Below are 20,322 nucleotides of genomic sequence, written 5' to 3' on the forward strand. Positions count from 1 at the left end.
ACCTTCAAGAGTAAATTGGATGTTTATCTTGCTGGGATCCTATGACCCCAGCTGACTTCCTGCCCTTCAGGTGTGGGGCTGGACTTGATGATCTTCCGAGGTCCCTTCCAGCCCTAATGTCTATGACATCTATGAAATCTATGAACCCTAACTTTCTATTATTCTGTGATTCTAATGGTTTCTCAAGGTGTGGTGTGGAAGGGGGCTTAATCCTCCACAAAATTTCCACTTCCCCCACTATTTCATATGAGATTAGATGTCAAAATGGTAAAGATTTGGGCCAGAGAGGGAAATTGCCCTTTAGTTAGAAAATTATATGGAAGGCTTCAGAAGTTATGATCGGGTATATGCTAATGTTACAGCAGATGGGCTAAGCATCTTTTCATCCAGCTGCTTTCACCTGTTACTCTTTGATATCTGCTCCTTCTTGACCAGGTGGGATTTGGGATCTGGGACAACTTCAAGGCTGTATCATATTTTGCAACCACCTTGTAAGTAGGGGGACAGAGCACAGGGGCCCTAGAAGTGTGGGGTCCTGTTCCTGAGGTGGCACAGATATCTAGCTGCTCACTTGTGCACCAGTTTCTACAGGGAAGATGGAAGTGTGACAGCTTCCTTTTTAGCTCAGTTGCTCTCCAGAGTGAACAAAAACCAGGTCATTTGTGCTCTGTATCTGCATAGCCAGTGCAAGCTGGGGTAGTTTCCTGCAGAACCCTTTTTCATGCACAAGAAGCTCTCAGGTGCTAGCTCTCTAGCCCACATGTTGCTGTGGAATTGCACAGAGCAAGCAGAGGCACTTTTCTCCTGAATCCTCAGGACCTGAGAGCAGTTAATAAATCTCCCTGCTGCAGACCCTGGTCTAGCCATCCAGAGGGATGTGGTTGGGGTCCCTGAGTGCAGCTCTACTGCTAACTCCATAGGTGGGGCTCTAGCCAACTCCAGGAGGCAGGCGGCTGATTTTGCCTGTACATCACAAGGCCAGCCACCATTTTCTTGGGTTTACTGTGGTGCCCCCCCCCCATGCCTGTAATTGGCTGAGGGACTTAAACCAGTCGTTAAGATGGCTGTCCATAATGTGGCCCTACCCACCTCCCCCTGGGCTGCAGCAGCTGTGAGGACTGCCGGGTCCCACTGGGGAGGCAGCATTTTATTTTTAGTAAGATTTTTTCCCCAACGGAGTTCCCAGATATTGTCCAATTTTTGCACAATCCATGAAATTGCAATTTGAGTAGGTCCCTAGCCCTGGGTGTCAGGAGGCAACAGCAGGCAGGTGACAAGCCCATCGCTGGCTCTGGTTGCCTGCATGGGACTGGCCGGTGGCTGGTGGCATGCCCTTAGCTCGTCCCTGGTAAAGCCTTGGCTGTGGCTGCTGCGTATACGTAGTAGCCTTTGCAGCGCTCTGTGCTGCAGGAGGCTTTTCTGGTGCCAGTTGCAGGGTTTGTTCCTCCTGATCCCGGATCCCTGGCTTCTCTGCTTCCTAGCCTGGCCTCTGCTGCCCCTCTTGAACTTGTGCCACGCTCCTGGCTAGGTCCTGCATGAACCTTGCCGTGCCTGACCCTGTCCCTTTTCTCCTTGCCCCGGCCAAGCTCTCCATCTTGCAAAGCAGGAAGGAGGTGCTGGCTGAAGGGAACCTTGCTGCCTGCCGGACCATCTTCCTTTCACTCGTCTGCGCATGTGTCCAGGCAATTTCACAAGGTGGTGTCCACAGACCCCTTAACTGTATTTGAGGTCAGTGGGTGCTTTTGGGCAATATTTTCTGCTCGGTGGGCCACCTTGGGGCCCTCGTTCTTAAGCCCTGACCTTGTTTTCCTGCTCTTGGCTTTTTTATTTTTTTGTCCCAAGCGTTTCTCTATTACATGGAGGCTTATAGTTTTCCACCTGGCTTAGGCCCATAGTACCTGCATAACACATACACCAGCCTGAATCCTTGTAGAGCTCCTGCCCGCTCCTGCCCTGGGTTGTTCTGTTTCTGCCCTGCCTGTTCCTGGTTTTAAATTCTTGGCCTGACCAGTTATTTGCCTTGACCACAAACCCATTGCGATCCCTGGTTTGATACCTTATGAACCTCGGCGTTGGCTCTTGGACTTATAGTATTGTGACCCTTGGCTCTTAGACTTGAAGTATTGTGACCCACAGCTCTCAGATTCCTGGACTTATGCCCTTAATCCCTAAAAAATGACTTCCCCCCCAACCCTCACCAGAAGTCTGGGTTGTGCCTGTGACAATCGGTTCCTTTGAAAACTCTGACTAAAGTGTCTCTTTCCCTGCTTAATGTCACAAGCAAAACCATGATGCCCTTGTCTGAAGTGCCACATCTGCAGCAGTACCAAAGGCACCTTGTAGATGCAGAAGAACAGCTTTTGATCCCAATGACATCCTGGCCAGTTTATTGCCTACTGTGGGGTCACCCATAAAATACTGGATAGCGGAATTTGGCCCATGCAATAAAGGAAAACTGATGTAAAACACAAATGTTAAAATTTAATCTCAATTTTAATGTGAGATTTGCAAAATATTCTCAGCCTCTCTTGGACCCAGGAGGGTTCAGTTTCATTGTGCACACAAGATTTCTAAATCCACGGGCAGGGTCACCAAAGCTGAGCTGCTCAGTGCTTTCCCACCTTGAAACAGGGTCTAGACCCAAAACTTCTGCATTTAGCTTCACTATCAGTGCTTGGACATCAGGGAAAACAGGGCCTTTGTTGAAGCCCATTGCCCTGATGTTCTGCTAATCATTTTTCTACTACCCTTGGGAATTTCTCTTTCCTGCACCCCCAACCTGCCAGCTCTACCCTCTGTTCTTAACTGTCAACTGTTGTGCTTGCTTCCCTCCTGGTCCTGATGATAAATACCTTGTATTCAAAATTTTCTCTAACTTGATTTGTCCAACTTTATTCCACCCATAGAACTAGTGTAATAAAAGCTATCACCCAAAAAGATCTTTGCCTTCCCCATACCTAATGTCATGATAACCAAGTGTCTCAAGGCCTGTACTTGTTAAAAAATACATACAGGGATATCCAGCCTGACATACTGGCAATCAAAGAATGATCTACAAGACACCAAGTAAGCCCTTTGTCTTCCAGCATTCACATCTTCCCCCCTGGGCTCAGGAATAGCCCCTCCTGGGAGGCCTCAGGCTCTGGCGGTCCAAATGTAAGACTGCCCTGTCCCCTAGCACCTGATGGGTGCATCTAGGGACTGCTAGCTTGCCTGCTGCATCTGTGCTCAGCAACGCTCCATGTTTCAGTAACGTGATCAGCATAGAAAGGCCCTGACTCTTTGAGTGACACTTTTATGATGGGACGCTTCGTCCTCCACCCTCTTTTTCTCCCTTGTTGGTGGTTTGTCTCGGACTCTCACGCCATGGGCTGCACAGAGGGGAGGTTTCTATGCAACCGAGGGCAAGAAGATACTTGTTTTGACCCTTTCATGGGCTTGATTTACTTGCTTGTTTGTTTGTATTTTAGACTATGCCAGTGCATAGTACATTAACCCCAGGCAGGTCATGGTGCAGAGGCATGGACACACAATGGGCAGGGCAAGACCCCAGCTTTTAACTCCCTTGGAGTGCAATCTGTTTGTGAGGAGCCAGCAGAGCTGTTGTCCTTAGAGGCAGGATTCATGCCTAACAGAGGATCCCTAGAGTTCAGGCTCACAAGATACTGTTTGCAGGGCAGAAAATCCTGCAGAATGAGGGCTTTTCAAACATCATTACTGCTAATAATAATAATTGTGTTTATTGCAGGAATGCCTTGGGACTTAAAAGCAGGCCCCCATGGTGTTAGGTGCTATACAAACATGGAGTAGTTGACAGTCCCTGGACTACTTTGGTGACCTGAAATGCTTGTAAAACACCTTGGTTAGGAGTTTTAGCATATGCCCAGGCCTGATTTTCAGAAAAAGGAAGACAGATTGTGTAAGGAATGGGTAGATGAGTAGTTTAGGCTGACATACGTGGGACTTCTGTGTGTGGAGGCGGGGACAGAGGGACATGCTAAGAGGTAAGAGCAGGGATGATGAAGTAAGGTTATGCATATATTGCCTCCAGACCATACTAATCAGCACTTAATTGAAGTGCAGCCGGCCTACTCTGTGTCCCTTATACCCTGAAAAATGTAATGCAGCTGCCTTAGGACAGTGCTGGGTGGGTACCATCAGCTGTCGGGCGTGCTTTGAAAGCAGCAACATTAAGAATGTGCTGTGTTTGAAAGCTCACCTTACTCTATCCCAACTACGCAGTTGGTCCAATATCACCCTAAGAAATCCTTGTCTCTGACAGATACATGACACACTTTGGGGTGGGCCATACAGAGGAGGTGTATTGTGCTTCTTACAGTCCTCCATACTGTGGTCTGGACATAGCGAAGATGTGCCTCAAGGCTCTTAAAGGTCTTCATTTCCCCTTGAAGCCCAAGGGGGAATGATCAGCTGGTCTACAGGCATGGTTAGGACCCCATTCTAGTTTATGAAAGAGGGTGCTTGTATACTGGACCCCAGATAGGAAGCTGGAGCATAGTTAATGGGTAATGTAAGCTGTTACAATGCCACAAAAAGCAAGGTGGTTCCTTGAAGAAAGCCAAATTACACATACCCCTCACCATCACACTGGCAATGAAACACCCCTTCTCCTTCCAGAAATGCCTGCTTTGCCACTCTACCACCACTTGCCACAGCTTAAAGAGGGCACGGTTGAACTGGACTAGCCACTTGGCCTGGCATGAATGCACACAGTGCCCTCATTGTGGGCTCAGCTGCTAGCCTGCCAAGTATGAATACACTCAAGCACCACATCCACATGGAGGGAAGTATTTAGTACAGAAGAGAAAATGGATGACTCACAAAGTCTCCAGGCTGTGCAGGCCTTCAAAGCCATTGGTTCCCAGGCTCTGGATTCGGTTGTTGTGGAGGTGACTGCAAAGAAAATGGAGATAATTAAATGGGAAAGAGCTGCACTGTTTTTTCCCCAGCAGTCTCTGAGCCATGACTCAATGGAGCTCTGCAGGCCAATTACCACCTGGAGCAGGCTAGGTACCACGGCATCATGTATACCTTGTCAGGCATCTATGAGGCAGGCTCTGTAAGCCAGGCCTCTCAGGGCACACAGAGCACAAGCAATATAGAGAGACACTGCAAAACCCATGTGTAGTGGTATAGTCTCTTCGAATAAGCCTACACTACATTTGAAATATCTGACTAGAGCACAGGGATGCACACCCACAGTAGCTTAATCTAGCCAGTTTGAGGACTTACAGCAGTCAAGCAAGGAGCTGGCATGAGCCTCAGAGTAAACTGCAGCAATGACCCAGGTGGCTGAAACCTATGGGAGCCCCTGCTACAATGATTTTGTTGCTATTGGTACCTGGGGTATCTAGATTAAAGCTGTCCTGGGTGTGCTTGCCTGTGAACTGTGATAGAACCTAAAAAGGTGGAGAAGAAAGAAACACTCCAGTCTTCCCTTTGCTGAAATCAGAGCAACGTTCATTTGCAGTACAGCAACGTTCATGGTAATTACTAGCTCATTACCAGCTAGACAAGGGGGGTGTATGCTCCAGCTGAAGCTTTTGGTAGCATTTCTTCAAGGAAAAATTAGAAGAAGCACTTGCATGGGCCCCAGTTCAGAGCTGGATCTGCAAGTGAACTGGAGGGTTCCCAAGATGGTGCTGCTTAGGCCTTGGGATGGATGACAGAATATGTTGCACTCCTTGGACTCCCATTCACTAAGATTCCCCTCTGACTTTGGCACTTAATTGCACACAGTCCTGCCAGTTGTGTTTCCTGCCAAACACACCTGGGTAAGTTACTCTCAATTTGCATACCCCTCCAGCACCAAGCAGAAGCAAGCTACACCACTGTAATGACAGCAGAAGAACAGACTGACCAGCTAACACATGGTATGCAATTGGTGCCCCCCTGGAATTGGATAGGGAAGATGTGTGTAATGAGTTTGGGTGCCTGATGTACATTCACTTTACCAGGAAGCTTTTGGGGCACTTTGAAAATCTTGGTCTAAACTGCCAATGCGCTTGGGGTCCAGCTTTAATGATCCTCAGCAACTACTTGTGGGCCCCGGATAAGAGTCACAGTCATTTGGGAACAGGTCTCCTTCCTTTACAATAAGTGCAACAGAAATCACCCCTCTGGTTTACATGCTCTCTAGAGCTCCGTGGGTATCAGTGCCCAAGTAGAAGCCAAGGCTAAAATTAGCAAGAGGGTCTGTAAAGCAAAGAATAAAATCTGCACCCTAAGAGGCTTGGGAACAGCAAAGAGAAGGTTTTGAGCTCTGTCCTCATGTCTGCAGTTACAGTTTTATTATCTTTGTTTGCAGAAAAAATGAAAATATTTCCAGATTTAGACTCCTGGATTTACTCCAGTTTGACAGCAATTTAAAGGTTATCTGCAGTTTAATGCTTTAAAAATGTCTAACCCTGGAGCTGAGTGGCTAACATGACATTCTGATATGCATTATCCACATAAAGTCAGAAATTCTTTTCCTTTTTTCTCTTCTCTTAATCTCCTGCTGTCCAAGTGCCATGTATTGTGAACCACAAGTGTTATTGCTAACACTCGCAGCCCCGTGCATCATGAAGCCTTTGCGTTAATTCTGTTCCTCGAGATCCATGTGCTAGCTGTCGTGTAAGGGCAGCATGGATTGTAAAGTTACCTGTGTTACTTCTGTCATTGAGGCCCACAGGATCATAAATTCCTATGGAGTCATGGCTGTATGCATTTTGAAGGCCAGTGGCTTATTTTTAGGTCTTAGTTTTTGGCAGAACCAGCATCTTTGTTGCTGAATTATTCTTTCTAAGTTGTCAGAGGCATTGTATTGCATGTGTCCCTTTGTGTATGTGAGCATATGGGTGCATTAGACACCTGGCTCCCATTAATGCTGGTGATGGCCATATGGCTAAAGCTCCTTACAGTCCCCTGAAATTCTAGGTAGAGATGATCTGGTCCCTTGCACACAAGCAGAAGGCAGCAAGCACCAATGGGACAGTCTGAGCTTTACATGGGTAGGCACTTACTCACATGAGTAGTGCTATTGATTCCCGTAGGACAACTCCCATAGACAAGAGCTCACCAAGCAAGTAGGAGCTCAGGGCAGTAGGGGTGTTTTGGGGAGAGGGGAGGGATGGAAGGAGGCAGAGTGGTTTCTTATCTCCTGCAGTAGAGTAGATCTTCCCTTGTGCAACTCCACAAAATCACTCTGTCTTCTATTTCCAGGCTCTCTCCCCTCATACTGTACTTCTTGATAATACACCAAGAGGTTTTGTATTCCCTGTGATATAAAGTGTTAATCTATTACCATAGTGTTACTGGGGAGTCTCTTCCTCCCTGTGCTCTGGAAAGCATCAGACTGTGTCCTATAATACAGCCTCCTTAAAGTGGCCTGGGGAGACTCCAAGCCCTAGCAGGTGATCGGTGACATTGTCGTTACTTATTCTTGGTCTAAATCAGTCTTGGGTCAAGAAAAATCTCTCTTCCCCACCTGGATTCAAGTGTAAGATGTTTGGCTGCATGTGTGTAGCCAGTGCCAAACGCTCTGTGGAAAAGCAGCAGGGATTTATGAGTGGGGGAGCAGCCAGGCTCCGTGTGGTAGTTAAATGGAGCTTTGTGACAATCAAAGCACACCTCAGAAACCAGCCTGAGTCTCCCCTACAAGCACGTTTCCATCTCGTCATTAAGAGAGCATTGAAGGAGTTTGGATGATGGTGGAGGGGGGTGGGGGAGAGGGGACTACAGAAAAATTTATTGTTTGCTCGTCGAGGTAAGTGGGGACAGGAAAAAGCAGCTGCCTGCAAGAAAATTTGGATCGACCGTGACTCTCAGAGGAGGAGAAAGATTTAGATCAAAATGCAAGGCAGGAGATTAGAGGAGCTATTTCTCTTTGTCACAGAACAATAACTTCCAAGTCCAGATGGTTTCCTCTTTCAAATTTTATGGGGCATTTTCAGATCAAGTTGCCCTTACATCACTTTGGACTATCAACCCGGGACAACGCCAAACGTTTGAGTCCCTCAGAATGCTGGATACTTCATCTGACAAGCCCAAGGCTGGGACCTACAGCTGCTGGTACCACCCTGCTTGCTACCCAGGAAGAGAGGTGCCAAAGGAGGGGGCTGGGCAATGAAATTCCAGTCCTGTGGGGCAGCTGTTCATGACAGATCCTTAGCTGTAGAAGCTACTCCTCTTGGGGGCTCTGCCCCAAATAACTGATCTTCAAGGCACTATACATGACATATCAAGTAGCATTCACCAAGGAGGGGCTGGCAGAGACCTTTGCAGCATAAATATCAGTTTGGCTAATAGGTTGAGGGAAGCAAAGGTCAAGCGTGGATCCCATTATGGAACACTGCATAAGAGATCATCTTTTAGGAGAGGCACCCATAACTGTGACTAGCCCATGTCCTACACTATTTGAGCAAAATAGTGCAGTGTCATAAATAACGTCATAAAGAGGCAGTGCCCTTTATTCGGCTCATGACCACACTTGCCAGCTTGAAACATCTCATGGTTTTTAAAACAGCCATTTTCCTCTTGTCATTCTTCTTTGCCAGATTCGGATTCCTTTGGTGCTGCTGGGTAGTAGATTACTCCTCCACAATGTCCATTTGTGACTACTATTTGCTTGGGTCACGTCAGCCATCTTGAAAAGAGAGATGAGCTAGGCTGGTCTAGCTAAAAATTGGCCCAGACGTGTTTTGGTTTGAAACCAAACACTGACAATCCCAACCCCACAAAACAACATTGTATGATGGTGAGAAATGAAAGCTATGGGCAACTGAAAAAAACAGGGTTGTAATAGAAACTGATGGCCTCTATTAGCTGCTTTCAGGGAATTCTGTAAGAACAGAAATGCCAACAATGATTTGGCATAAGCTGGTGATATATGACCTGGACGAGGGGGTGGAAAACGTGTTGTCCAAGTTTGCTGATGACACCAAGATGTGGGGAGAGGTAGCACGCTTGAAGGGAGAGAGAGGCTGCAATTAGATTTAGACAGACTACAGAAGTGCGTGGATGGTAACAGGATGGGGTTCAACATAGACAAATGCAGGGTGCTGCACCTGGGGAGAAGGAATCCACAGCATACATACAGGCTGGGGAGCTCCCCCCTGGTGAGCACAGACAGGGAAAGGGATCTTGGAGTCATTATTGACTCCAGGATGAACATGAGCCACCAATGCCCGACCGCAGCCAGCAAAGCCAACCGCACCTTGTCGTGCATCCAAAGATGCATCTCAAGCTGGTCCAGAGAGGTGATCCTCCCCTTCTACGTGACATTGGTCTGGCCTCAACTGGAGTACTGCATCCAGTTCTGGGCACTGCACCTTAAGAAGGACGTGGCCAGCCTAGAGAGGGTTCAGAGGAGGGCCACCCGCTTGGTAGGAGGGCAGCAGGGCAGGCCCTATGAGGAGAGGCTGAGGGACCTGAACCTGTTCAGCCTCAACAAGAGGAGGCTGAGGGGGGACCTGGTGGCTGCCTACAAACTTGTTAGGGGAGATCAGCAGCAAATAGGAAGGGCCCTATTCCCCCGAGCAGCACCTCGGTGACAAGAAACAATGGCCAGAAGCTGATGAAGAATAGGTTCAGGTTAGAGATTAGGAGGCACTATTTCACTGTTAGGGTGGCTAGGATCTGGAAACAACTTCCTAGGGAAGTGGTTCTTGCTCCTACCTTGGGTAAATTCAAAAAGAGGTTGGGCGAACACCTGTCTGGGGTTGTGTGATCCCAGCGTGTGCTCCTGCCAGTGGCGGGGGGGTCAGACTAGATGATCTGTTCAGGTCCCTTCTGGCCCTAAACTACTATGAAACTATGAAAAAAGGAATTTCTCTTCCCTTCTGTCCCTTTCCCTTCCATGGTAAACAAATGACTTTGACACGTGGAAGTGAAGAGCAGAATCCTATTCCACTTCAAGTGCTCAACTGGCACCTCCTCAGCTGCAAAACAGGCATTTTGGGTATTTATGCAGTTTGCAATTCTATTTCCTGGGGCAGCGTGGATGCACAAACATCCCCGTTACTACTGAGCATTCGCAGCAGGCTGCATTCTGACTGGACGTGTGCATGGCTCTGCACCCCATGCAATTGCACCACCGCACCACCTCCCTGCTCCTGCTCATGACTAGCAGATATTAGGGGGAGGAGGGCCCCTCCACATTTTAGCCCAATGACTTAGTGGTTAGGACACTCACTCAGGAAGTAGGAGACCCAAAGTCTAAGGTCCTCCTCATTCAGAAGTTTGAGCCTGCTCCTCTCGTGCTTCCACTACTGGTCAGGCATTATCTTGCCCTCTCCTCCTGAAGCTGGCACACTGGTCAGCCAAGAGGAAGAGAACAAGCTGGAGTGTGGGTATGGCTGTTACCCTGAATGGCAGAAGGCCTTGAAGGAGGCTGTTGCCTACAAGCACTCATGCCTCTTTGAACCAGTTAGTCTCTAAGGTACCACCCTGTCTACCTTCTACCACCTACCATCCTGTCTACCTTTCAAACTAACATGGTTAACCACCTCTCTGGTTACCCAGCTATTGGCATATTTTTGGTAGCCATGTAGATGCTTGCATATTGCCAACACTGACCATGGAATAAGACTGCAACTATGTGTAGCTGTCAAAAATAACAGTTAAGTGGGCTGGGCCTTTTTTTTTTTTTGCAGAAAAGCTGTTGAGTTTACTGTTCCTTTGCAAGAGAACAGCCACCCAGCCAGGGAGAGAAAGGATCCTGCAATTCCTTGACTGCACAGCAGTCAATAAGACTGAAAGATACATCAGGAAAGAATTATAGGATCCACCTGTGTCCAATAAAGAATAAATAACAATCCCTAAAAGGAGGTTTCTTGTCCCATTTTAAACTTTCTCATCAGGATATAGTCTTCTGCCTTATTAAAACGGGGTTGATTCCAAATTCCCAATTCAGGAGTCTTTTGGCAAATTGTCTTATTTTCCTTTTCATTCTTATTTTCAAATACATTTTCATATGGGTGAAAGGAGACCCTGGAGAATGAAGCTGTGTATTTCTCTAAGGCCAAGCACAGCACAGACGGTAGCAACACATGCTTCCCCCTTGATTTGGAAGCTCCACCTTTAAGGGGAAGAGAACAACTTAGTTTTTGTCCCTTGTGTGCTTAGACTATGAACAAGGGAAGCAATTAGTGCCGATTGTAATACAGACATCAGTCCGTTAAGAATCCTTGGCTGTATAAACAGTGAGTTAGAGAAAAGAAGTGAATTTCCCTTTACTGGTGAGACCAACATTGGATTATGACATTCATTTAGGATGTCTGCACTGAATGTAAAAATCTTGGAAATTACGCAAAGATGAGTCACAAAAATAAAAATAATTTAAGGGCTAGAAAACTTGCCTTTTAGTGAGGTTCTTATGAAACTTAATTCATTGCCTGTGGTGTACTGCAGGAACCTCATCTATTTAGCTGATTAAGAATGAGATCAAGAGGTGACTTGATAGGCAGTGCAGTACCTTCTTGGGGAGAAAATGCTGAGTACTAAAATGGGTTCTTCATTTTATTAGAGAAAGGATTCACAAGAACAAAAGCTAGAAATTAAAGCCAGAAATAGGAAGTAAGATCCAATTACTTCTTAACAGTGAGGGTAATTAACCACTGGAACAAACTACAAAGGGAAGTGGTGGATTCTCCATTTCTTTCATTTCTAAATGCTTCCTTTTTTCTCTTGAAGGACAAATGCAACCACCTTTATTTTCCAGCAGTCACTTGCATTAGATTATCTGGATCAAGTTCAAAGTCCGACATGAACTGTGCTCTCCAGCTGCATCAGTGCTTGTTATGATCATCTCAGATGACGTAGGGAATTTCACGGCTTGGCCATAGCAAAACCATTCAATTTCACAATTTTGCTGCACATCAATAGAAAAATCAAATAATGAGAATAGTGCAAATTCATATGGAATACTCCACACAATGGTATCAGCAATTAGACTCATCTGGTGGAGAGCTAAGACCAGCTGGGAATGACAATATTGGGGGGTTGTATGGAGAGCTATTAATTTCTTCCACAGTTGCCAGAGATGGAAACTCACTTTTCCCCAGGTAAAGTGCTCAGTCCTCAGAGAGAAAAGGAGCTTTTGTAAGCTAAAAGTCTGATAAATGGAACCCAGATGTTCTAGGCAATATTGTTCTTAATAGTGATATATTGCACATGCCTGGCACCTTCTCCCAGAGGTTCCAAAGTGTCTCCCGAAAGTGGGAATCATTACCCCTCCTGTATAGCTGAAAGAGCAGAGGCACAGAGAGCTGATTTCCATACTTTTGTCATGTCATTGGAGCAGCTCAGGTTCTCAGAGACTCTCACTGCTCCCAGTGACATGCTCTGGAGTTGTCAGTGCCTCTGGAAGTCAGGGCCCAGATGTCTCAAGGTGGCTTCCAAATAGGCAGGCCCTGAAAATCAATGGACATTTTGAATAGGTCATTAGTAGAATTGGGAATAGAAACCAGGAGTCCTCACAGCCAGTCACCTGCTCTAGATGCTAAACCTCACTGAGGGCTCTGTCACCTCCCTAAGATAAATGCTGTAGGAGAAACAGATAGATGCTAGCATCTCCTTGATTTAGCAGGTTCAGTGTTCCTGGTACATCACTGAGAGAAAAAGAATGCACAGGGAAAAAGGAAGCACATTATCTAACAATGAAGATGAGCTGAGTTCCACCAAAAAAATCCTACAGGTCTCAAGGTAGCACTAAAGGGTGATGGCAATTGCACTAAGGGCTGTCTGATGCTTCGTCTCAGGTGCTGGCTCCTTAGGTCACTGTGGTCTTCATATCTAGACATGGGGCAAGACCTTTCCTGGACTAGAACCCAAGTGGTAGCAACACTAAGCTGACCGGCACTATGGTACTTCCCATGCTGTGACGTGACGGCAGGGAGAGCAGCTAATCCCTGACTTCACCCAAGTCCCACAGCCACATCTCCCCAGCCTGTAGAGTCCAAAGCATGCAGCATTTGCCTGGAGGTGATTCTTAATGATTATGGGTAGGTGAGGTGGCTGTTCTGGTTTCTTCTGCCTAGTTCTGGTTGTCCTTTCATCCTATCTGTACCAGAAAGCAACAGGGGCTGCCTGCAGGGTCACTCTGTGTGATGACAGTGGATTTAAGATCAGGCTTTCAATTCCACAGGAATAAATGGGTACCTTAGAAATCCTAGATTCAGGAGGTGCATCGTGGGGTTTAGGATGCTCTGCCACTTGAGCAGACTAAGGCTTGACTACTGAAATCAGTCATGCTGGTGAAGGAATTCCCTTATGTGTATCGGACAGTGGACTGGCCCAAGCACTTTACTGAACCATAAACGTGGTCCCTGACAGGAGCATTGCAATGTGCCTCCCCACCACACCCATGGACTCCTGCTCTCACCATAGCTTCTTGGCCATAAGATCAAATCCAACACTAGGAAAAAAAGCAGCTGTTCATGTCATAGACATCTGACACAGGTCATGACCCCCACAGCGTCAGTCCTGACTAACACTCACCCAGGTGTAGTCAAGAGTAGCTTTGAAAGACAATTTTTGAACAGCCAATGACATTCTGCCCCTGCTAGCTCAGACTTGGAGATGAGCACCTCAGTACCTTGTTCCCATCAGCCACCCATGCCAAGCAAGCCATCCCCATCCCACTGTCTATATTTTGCTAATGCTCAGCACCAACACAGCGGCAGTTATCGGAGATGGCAAAGGGGTGCGGCCAGTTGCCAAACTTCATAGATTTCACAGCAGAGGGATTTACATGGGGCTCTGCAACCCTTGTTAGAAACCTGCAGCAGAAACGGATGGGAACAAAATCAGGGAATTCCTCAACGGGGGTGTAATTTATTAGCAGAAGATGAAGCCCCTAACTTGTTCCAGATTGAGGCTTGTATATTTTGATGTTGGTTCTTTTCATTGTTACTACATGATCAGCCATCTCTTTCCCAAAGGCCCAAGGTGTGTGCAGCAGGAAAGCACATTCCTGCACCTGGGAAGGTCATGTCCTCAGCTATGAAACTGCTGATCAGTGGTGTCCATGAGTATTAATCAGACTGTACATGACAGCTTCCTCAGTACTCTTGCACATCTGCTTTTGGCTCCCCTCCCCCAGGTGCTTATTTTAATAACTCCCAGACTAGAAGAGTACTTAAGTTTATGACAGTGGCTAACCCATATTCTTTCCTTCCAGGTGCAAGTTTGTACACTCACACATGGCTATATGCACATGAATTTTGCATGCTTGTAGGGGAAACTTCCTGAAAGCTTTACTGGCTGACTCAATGAGATTCTTTGTAGAGGTTTCAAAAAGTTTTATCTCCTCTGTGGTTGAGTGCAGAGTTAGGCAGCTTGTTGGTAGGAGCACTGGTTATGAGCTAACACTGGAAAAGTGTATCTACTTTTTGAGCATGGCAGAGACGTGTGTGGCTCATTCTGTAAAACACTTGTGACCCCACAAAAACCCTGTAGAGTGCCTGGTAGGAACTTTCTTCCCACCCAAAGGATGGGATGTCCAATCTGAACAACAGAGTGCTTTCAAGATTGAAATATGAATCCAAGAGTCAACTCACACTCTGTGTTAGCTACTGAAGCCAAATGGAGATGGTGAGTAATGATTGTCTTGGGATGCCCTGGTAAAATGAGAACTTTTCTGGGTGAAAAGAATTGTTTTTTGGCAATTATCAGGTAGTTCTTAGAATTTCTTCTGAATAAGCCTTTAAAATAGGTGCCTCATAACACTTTGGAAAGTGTATTTTCCAAGCTTTTCTATAAGGTTTTGTAAGTACTTTTTATTTTGAGATCTAAGTAGTTGTTAGGCTTTCACTAAGTACCAAATGCCAGTGATACTTTACAGCCTGGCGACAAGATGCATATTACCAGATTAGAAGGCATCAGAAGAGTCTGTAACTATGTCATGTGTTTAGAGCAATACTGGGGCACTTGGCCATTACATTCAAACTTACTAATCAACACTAAACAAAAAATTGCTAACTAATTTGCAGAGGTAAGTTTCCATTTGGAAGCTAAATAAGATATAAGACCCCAGTTAATGTAACTGATGCTACTCACTATGTAATTATAAAGACATTGGCTTGCCATATGATCACAGACTGTAGAGAATTTACTGTTTTTCACTGTCTGTGGAATAAATATATCCCATCTGGGAGGGCACCATCATTGGAAGCAAATAATTCTTCTCAACTGTTCAATATCCCGTAGATGATATGTTTATATTGCACACTAAAATGAATATAGAAAATACCAAAGGGGCTTACAATTATTCCAGAGAACTACTAGTCAATCATTACATCTTTGTCTCTCATGCACGCACACAGACACACATGTGTGTGCATGCACACACATGCACACACACACATGCATGTGCACACACATATACACACACACTCACATGGGAAGGAATTCTATTTCCTTTTGGTTGTTTAAGTAGCAGTTTCTTAGCCTCCTAAGTGGCAGGTGTGGAATTCTGTTTCCCAAACATGGAGCTGCACACACAGAAAATGAGCACAAATCCTGGGCATAAAATAAAAGAAGAGGAGAATGGCCCTGCCAGGAAGCTGCAGACCTGGGTACAATGTCCCCCTCCCCTGGGTGAGGAGGGGTTGCTCAGAGAAGCACCGGAAAGGGGCCTGGCTAATGTCTGATCTGCTGTGTGATGGTTACAGTTCTGTGCTAGGAAGTCAGAGACAATCAAGTTGAAACTTCTTCAAGGCAAAGGAGGCCTGGAAACCAGGTCTCCAACTTCCTGTGTCAATGCGCAAAAGGAGCCTTGTGTTCTGTGCTTGGCTCTGCCACTGACTATATGTCCTTGGACAAGTCACATAACTTGCCTGTGCCCTGGTTTCCTCACCTGTGCATGCCCATGAATATTAACTACACACCCTGTTATGCTGCTTTAAGAGCCTCAGATAGAGAAGTATAAAGAATAAGCAGCAAAGATGCTCCTCAGGGTTTGTCAGTGGCGAGAAACACTGCTCAGCTCAGGGCAAGCTGCAAATGAAAGATCTGCGTAGTGTTATAAGCAGTCACTTTTTGAATCATGTGGGAGATGCCCTTGCAGGTAGGGAAAGCCCATGTCAGTTCCCAGTGTACCCTGCCCTCGACCCAGGGAGGAAGCCAGAAGAGTGTCAGAGATGGGCAAGAAACAGAAATCAGGCTGGTGGTACAGATTGGCACAAGTGCAGTCCAAGGAAAGAGGACAGGTGCATGGCTGCATTAAAACCTCCCCAGGCATCAGAAGCTGGTTTGCTTCTGAAGTCAGCAAATCCATGCACAGGTCCTGGAGGGAAGCCTTGACGTGCACAGCTATTGGCGGTAAAACATAGCAGTGCTTGCTATGCATTTCTGCTTTAATTAGTCTATAAGGTGCAAATCTACCCTCCCTTCTGCCTGACTTCAGACTAACTAACATAGCTAACATTACCTTTCTCTAACATCTGCTAGTCATGGGTTTTGGGATGCCCAGTTTTGGACTGTGGTTGGTTGCTGGTACTTGTTCACAAGGGGCATGTGCATGTAGCTGTGAACGTGCCCAGCCAGTGCACAGCCTCATTTTGCACACTGCGGTACACTTAGGGTGTGTCTACAAGTCACCCTATGGTGATGTAGCAATGAGCTACATTACTGTACAAAGTGCTACGGCAACATAGTGATCATGCGGGGCTACACGTGATCACCAGCTACACTGCCATAGTGGTGTGCTCCCCCGGTCTGGCGTGCTGCTATGGCGATGTAGCAGTGAAATCTAACCATGCACTGCGCATACAGCACAGTAGCCACCTGTATTGCACCGTGCTTTAGTACTTCCAAAAAGAAGTGCTAAAACACCACACCCTAGCAGGCAACATGTAGACATGCCCTTATACATCCACACTGCTGGGTAACAGAATTGTTGCCTAGGCATAAGTACTAAAAAGGCTACTTAGACCACTAAAAAACTGCCACTTAGATGATCCCAGGAAAATAGCATTCTTCCCATTGAAGAGATACTAACTTTTGTTCTTCTAAAACCAAAGCTAGTCAAAAAGCTTTTCTTAAAATTGCTTTCTGACAAATACCGTATTTTTTCCCCACAAATTATTTTTATTTTAAATCATATTGGTAGAGATTTCCCATTAAAAAGCAAGAATCAGAAACTTGCATTTTTAGTAAAATAATTTGGTCCTTTTGGTTTCCAAAACCTGAAAATGTTTACACCCAACAGGTTTGGAAACATGATTTTTTCTTTTTAAGTAAAAAGTGGGGGAGAAAAGAGAAACAAAGAAAAAAAATAACAACCTTGACAATTTCACACAAAAAAATTGGCATTTTTTACCAGCTCTTGTCCAAGCACTGGTTGTTGCTGTTTAAACTAAGGGATCTCTACCTTTGTGGCAGCAGGAGAAAGACTTGTATCCTGATCGTTTTGGCCTAGTCACTAGAGGGTGACATCACTCACTAGAGGGTGACATCGCTCACGTGTATTTATGCAGTCAATGCGCGACCCCCCAAGAAGCAGTAACTATAAATACACAGGAAGCAAAAAGAGCTTACAGCACCACGAGACTGCTGAGATTCTGGAAGGCATAGTCAGGAATGTGCCCGATCTGGTTGAGAGCCAGCGTCATGGCCTGCAGGGCTGGAAGGTTGTTGAGAGCTTGGACAGGGATCTCTGTCAGAGCGTTATCATCCAGCCACAGGTGACGTAAGGACGGCAGTCCCTCAAAGCTCTTCTCCGGCACCAGAGAGATAAGGTTTGCATCCAGGCGTCTGGGTGGGAGAAAAACAGAGCGGGGATTAATTTGAGATTTACCCAGCCTTACTTTGTGTGTCCCTGTTATTATTTAAGTAGTTTCCAGGTTGGTGGTACAAGACAAACTGAAGGCCTGGAGACCGAGCTAGTCTGTAAAAACGAGTTAAAGCAAGGTGGAAGAGACATGGCGTAAGGCTCCTGGTGGCAACAGCTCTGCAAGCCTCATGGCTGGCCATTCTTCCTGACCCCCCTGGTCCTTTGCCCCTCTGGTGAGCCTGAAAACTGATGCCAATTCTGATGTTATTTTTAATAATAATAGAGTAAGACCCATCATCTTACTTCATACAAACCCAACAACAGCTCTCAACTAGACATGATTTAAAGGCCCAGATCCTCAAAACCATTTAGGCTGGATTGATCATTTGAGGATCCAGTCTGCAGTCACTGGTGTCCTTGAACATTTAATCTAGATACCCAAGACTTTACCCACAAAACTAAAAGAAGCAAGAACCCAAGATCAAGGGTTAGGTCTAATCTCATAATATGAGAAACTTTTCTGGGTGCCAAAAATTTGGCTCTTCCATTTTACTCTCTCCCCAAGATTTGCTGCCTACTTTGTCGGCTGTGAAGGTTTGAAAGCCAAAGCAGGTTGGAAAATGGCACTTCTGCTCCATAGTAAATTCTGACATTTCAAAAGTTGTCTTCATTCCAAATCAAAATTAAAAGACAACATTTTGAAATTTGCCAGGGGAAAAAAAAAATCCAGGAAAAAACCTGATTTGGATGCATATAAACATCATCAAAATGTTTTGTTTTGGCGATGTCAAAACATCTTGCTTTGATAACGTGGACTCACTTTGTTGATTCACTATGAAAAAACTGCTTCATCTTATCAGTGTTGAAACATTATAATTTAAAACAGGTTACTACTTAAATATGAAAATTAATATTTTTATGCAAGGTAGAAGTTGAAACGGAATGAATCAAAACAACACAGTTGGACTGAAATGCCTTTAGTGAAATGAATGGTTTCAACATCATTGAAATTAAGCAAGAAAATTAAAAGGAAACAATTTGATATTTTTAGTCAGAAAACTGTCAAAATTGACGCATTGCTATGATGTGGTTCATATTGTATGAAACTATTATACTGAATTTTTTCAAGTCAGCTCTACCACCAGCTGTCTGGCTAAAAGGAAGTTAGGACAAGTATTTTTTTGACCAAATCTGCTGACAACTCCATGGCAAAGAGCTCACAATCACGTTCAAATCTCACTGTGGTTTCAGTAAGTTAAATTTGTTTACCCATAATGGATAAATAGACTCGTTTGCAGTATCACCCTGCCCAGAATGGTCTGTCTCACTGAAAAACAGAATGACCACGGACAAATCCTGCCTTAATTTATACCCCATTAAAAGTGTACCTATAGTATGTAAATCAGGGGAACGTATGGCACATTTTCTTGTAATAAAAATCCAAGAGACCAGAAAAACGAAACCTACAGAAGCTTAGAATTTCATTAGACAGAAGCTAATGATCATTTTTCTTCAAGCATTTTGGGGAAATTGTGTTTTTAAATCAAAATTAAAACTTTTGTGGAAAAAAAGTGTATTGGATGTATTTTTTTTTTCATCAAAAAAAACAAAAACATTGCTTGTAATGTTCTGATTTTTTCTTTTCATTAACAAATCTTATCAAATAAGAAATGTAATATTTAAAGATACATCCAACCTCCTTGAATGTATATAAAGTCAGATATTTATCTTCCATCAACAGTGCTCCATTAACTCAAGTCAATGCCCACAGGAGTCTGGAGGTTTTTTTCTTTTCTTTTTTTAGTCTCTGACAGTTCCTTTGTGTTTCAGGTGATGTGACGCTTTTGTGTTTCCACGTCTCTATATAATAATTCACACGTCCTTTTTCCTCAGCACTCTGCATGATACCAATCTCATGCATATCTACTCTTAAACGTATTCCAAATTTGTTCTTGTGTGTTAGCTCATCGAACTTGCACTCTTCTTCAGTATGCAAAAATATTTCTTAAACTTTTTGGTCTGGAGGTAGAAGATTTTGTTTTAACCACATCCTAGGAAGATCCACCACTTTTCTAAACAAGCCTCTTCTGTCCCTTCTACCCGGTAGAACACTAACTTGCTAGGACAACTTTTCCATTACTAAAACTTCCCTAATTTTTCAAAACGGTGATTTTAGGTGTGTCACTTCTCTTCCAGGCTTTTGCAACTGTAATTCTTGCTGCCACTAGAAGGTGAGTGATCAATTCCTTATGACTCTTACCTGCTGCAGCATTTTCAGAAAGATTCAATAAGGGGGTTATCTAATAGGCCTGTGCGAAGTGGCTAGTATTTGCTTCGGATTCGGCCGAGTTGGGGGACAGTGATTCGATTTGGTGATTCAAATCACTGTCCTGATTCGATTTGGCCGAATCTCTGAATTGGTCAGGCCAGGCCCATCCCCCGCCCCTCTTCCAGCCCGGCAATGGCCACCCTGCCCACCCCAGCTCCCAGCACTTGGGGGGAAAAAAGCCCTGGCTCAGGGGGTGCTGCTGGGCAGGGGGTGATCC

General features: G+C 45.2%; 1 protein-coding gene across 1 annotated transcript in view; it reads right to left on the minus strand.

Moving 5' to 3' along the window:
* Positions 1-20,322, minus strand: part of LGR6 (leucine rich repeat containing G protein-coupled receptor 6) — a 203,768-nt gene that overhangs the window by 56,845 nt on the left and 126,601 nt on the right. The window contains exons 5-6 of the mRNA XM_019546369.1: positions 17,542-17,757; positions 4,843-4,914 (exon numbers count right to left, since the gene is read on the minus strand). Of these exons, the coding sequence (XP_019401914.1) occupies positions 4,843-4,914; positions 17,542-17,757 (288 nt within the window). The remainder of the gene's footprint in view (positions 1-4,842; positions 4,915-17,541; positions 17,758-20,322) is intronic.

Source organism: Crocodylus porosus, unplaced genomic scaffold (genome assembly GCF_001723895.1).
Source record: "Crocodylus porosus isolate Cpor-Errol unplaced genomic scaffold, CroPor_comp1, whole genome shotgun sequence".
NCBI classification, from domain to species: Eukaryota; Metazoa; Chordata; order Crocodylia; family Crocodylidae; genus Crocodylus; species Crocodylus porosus.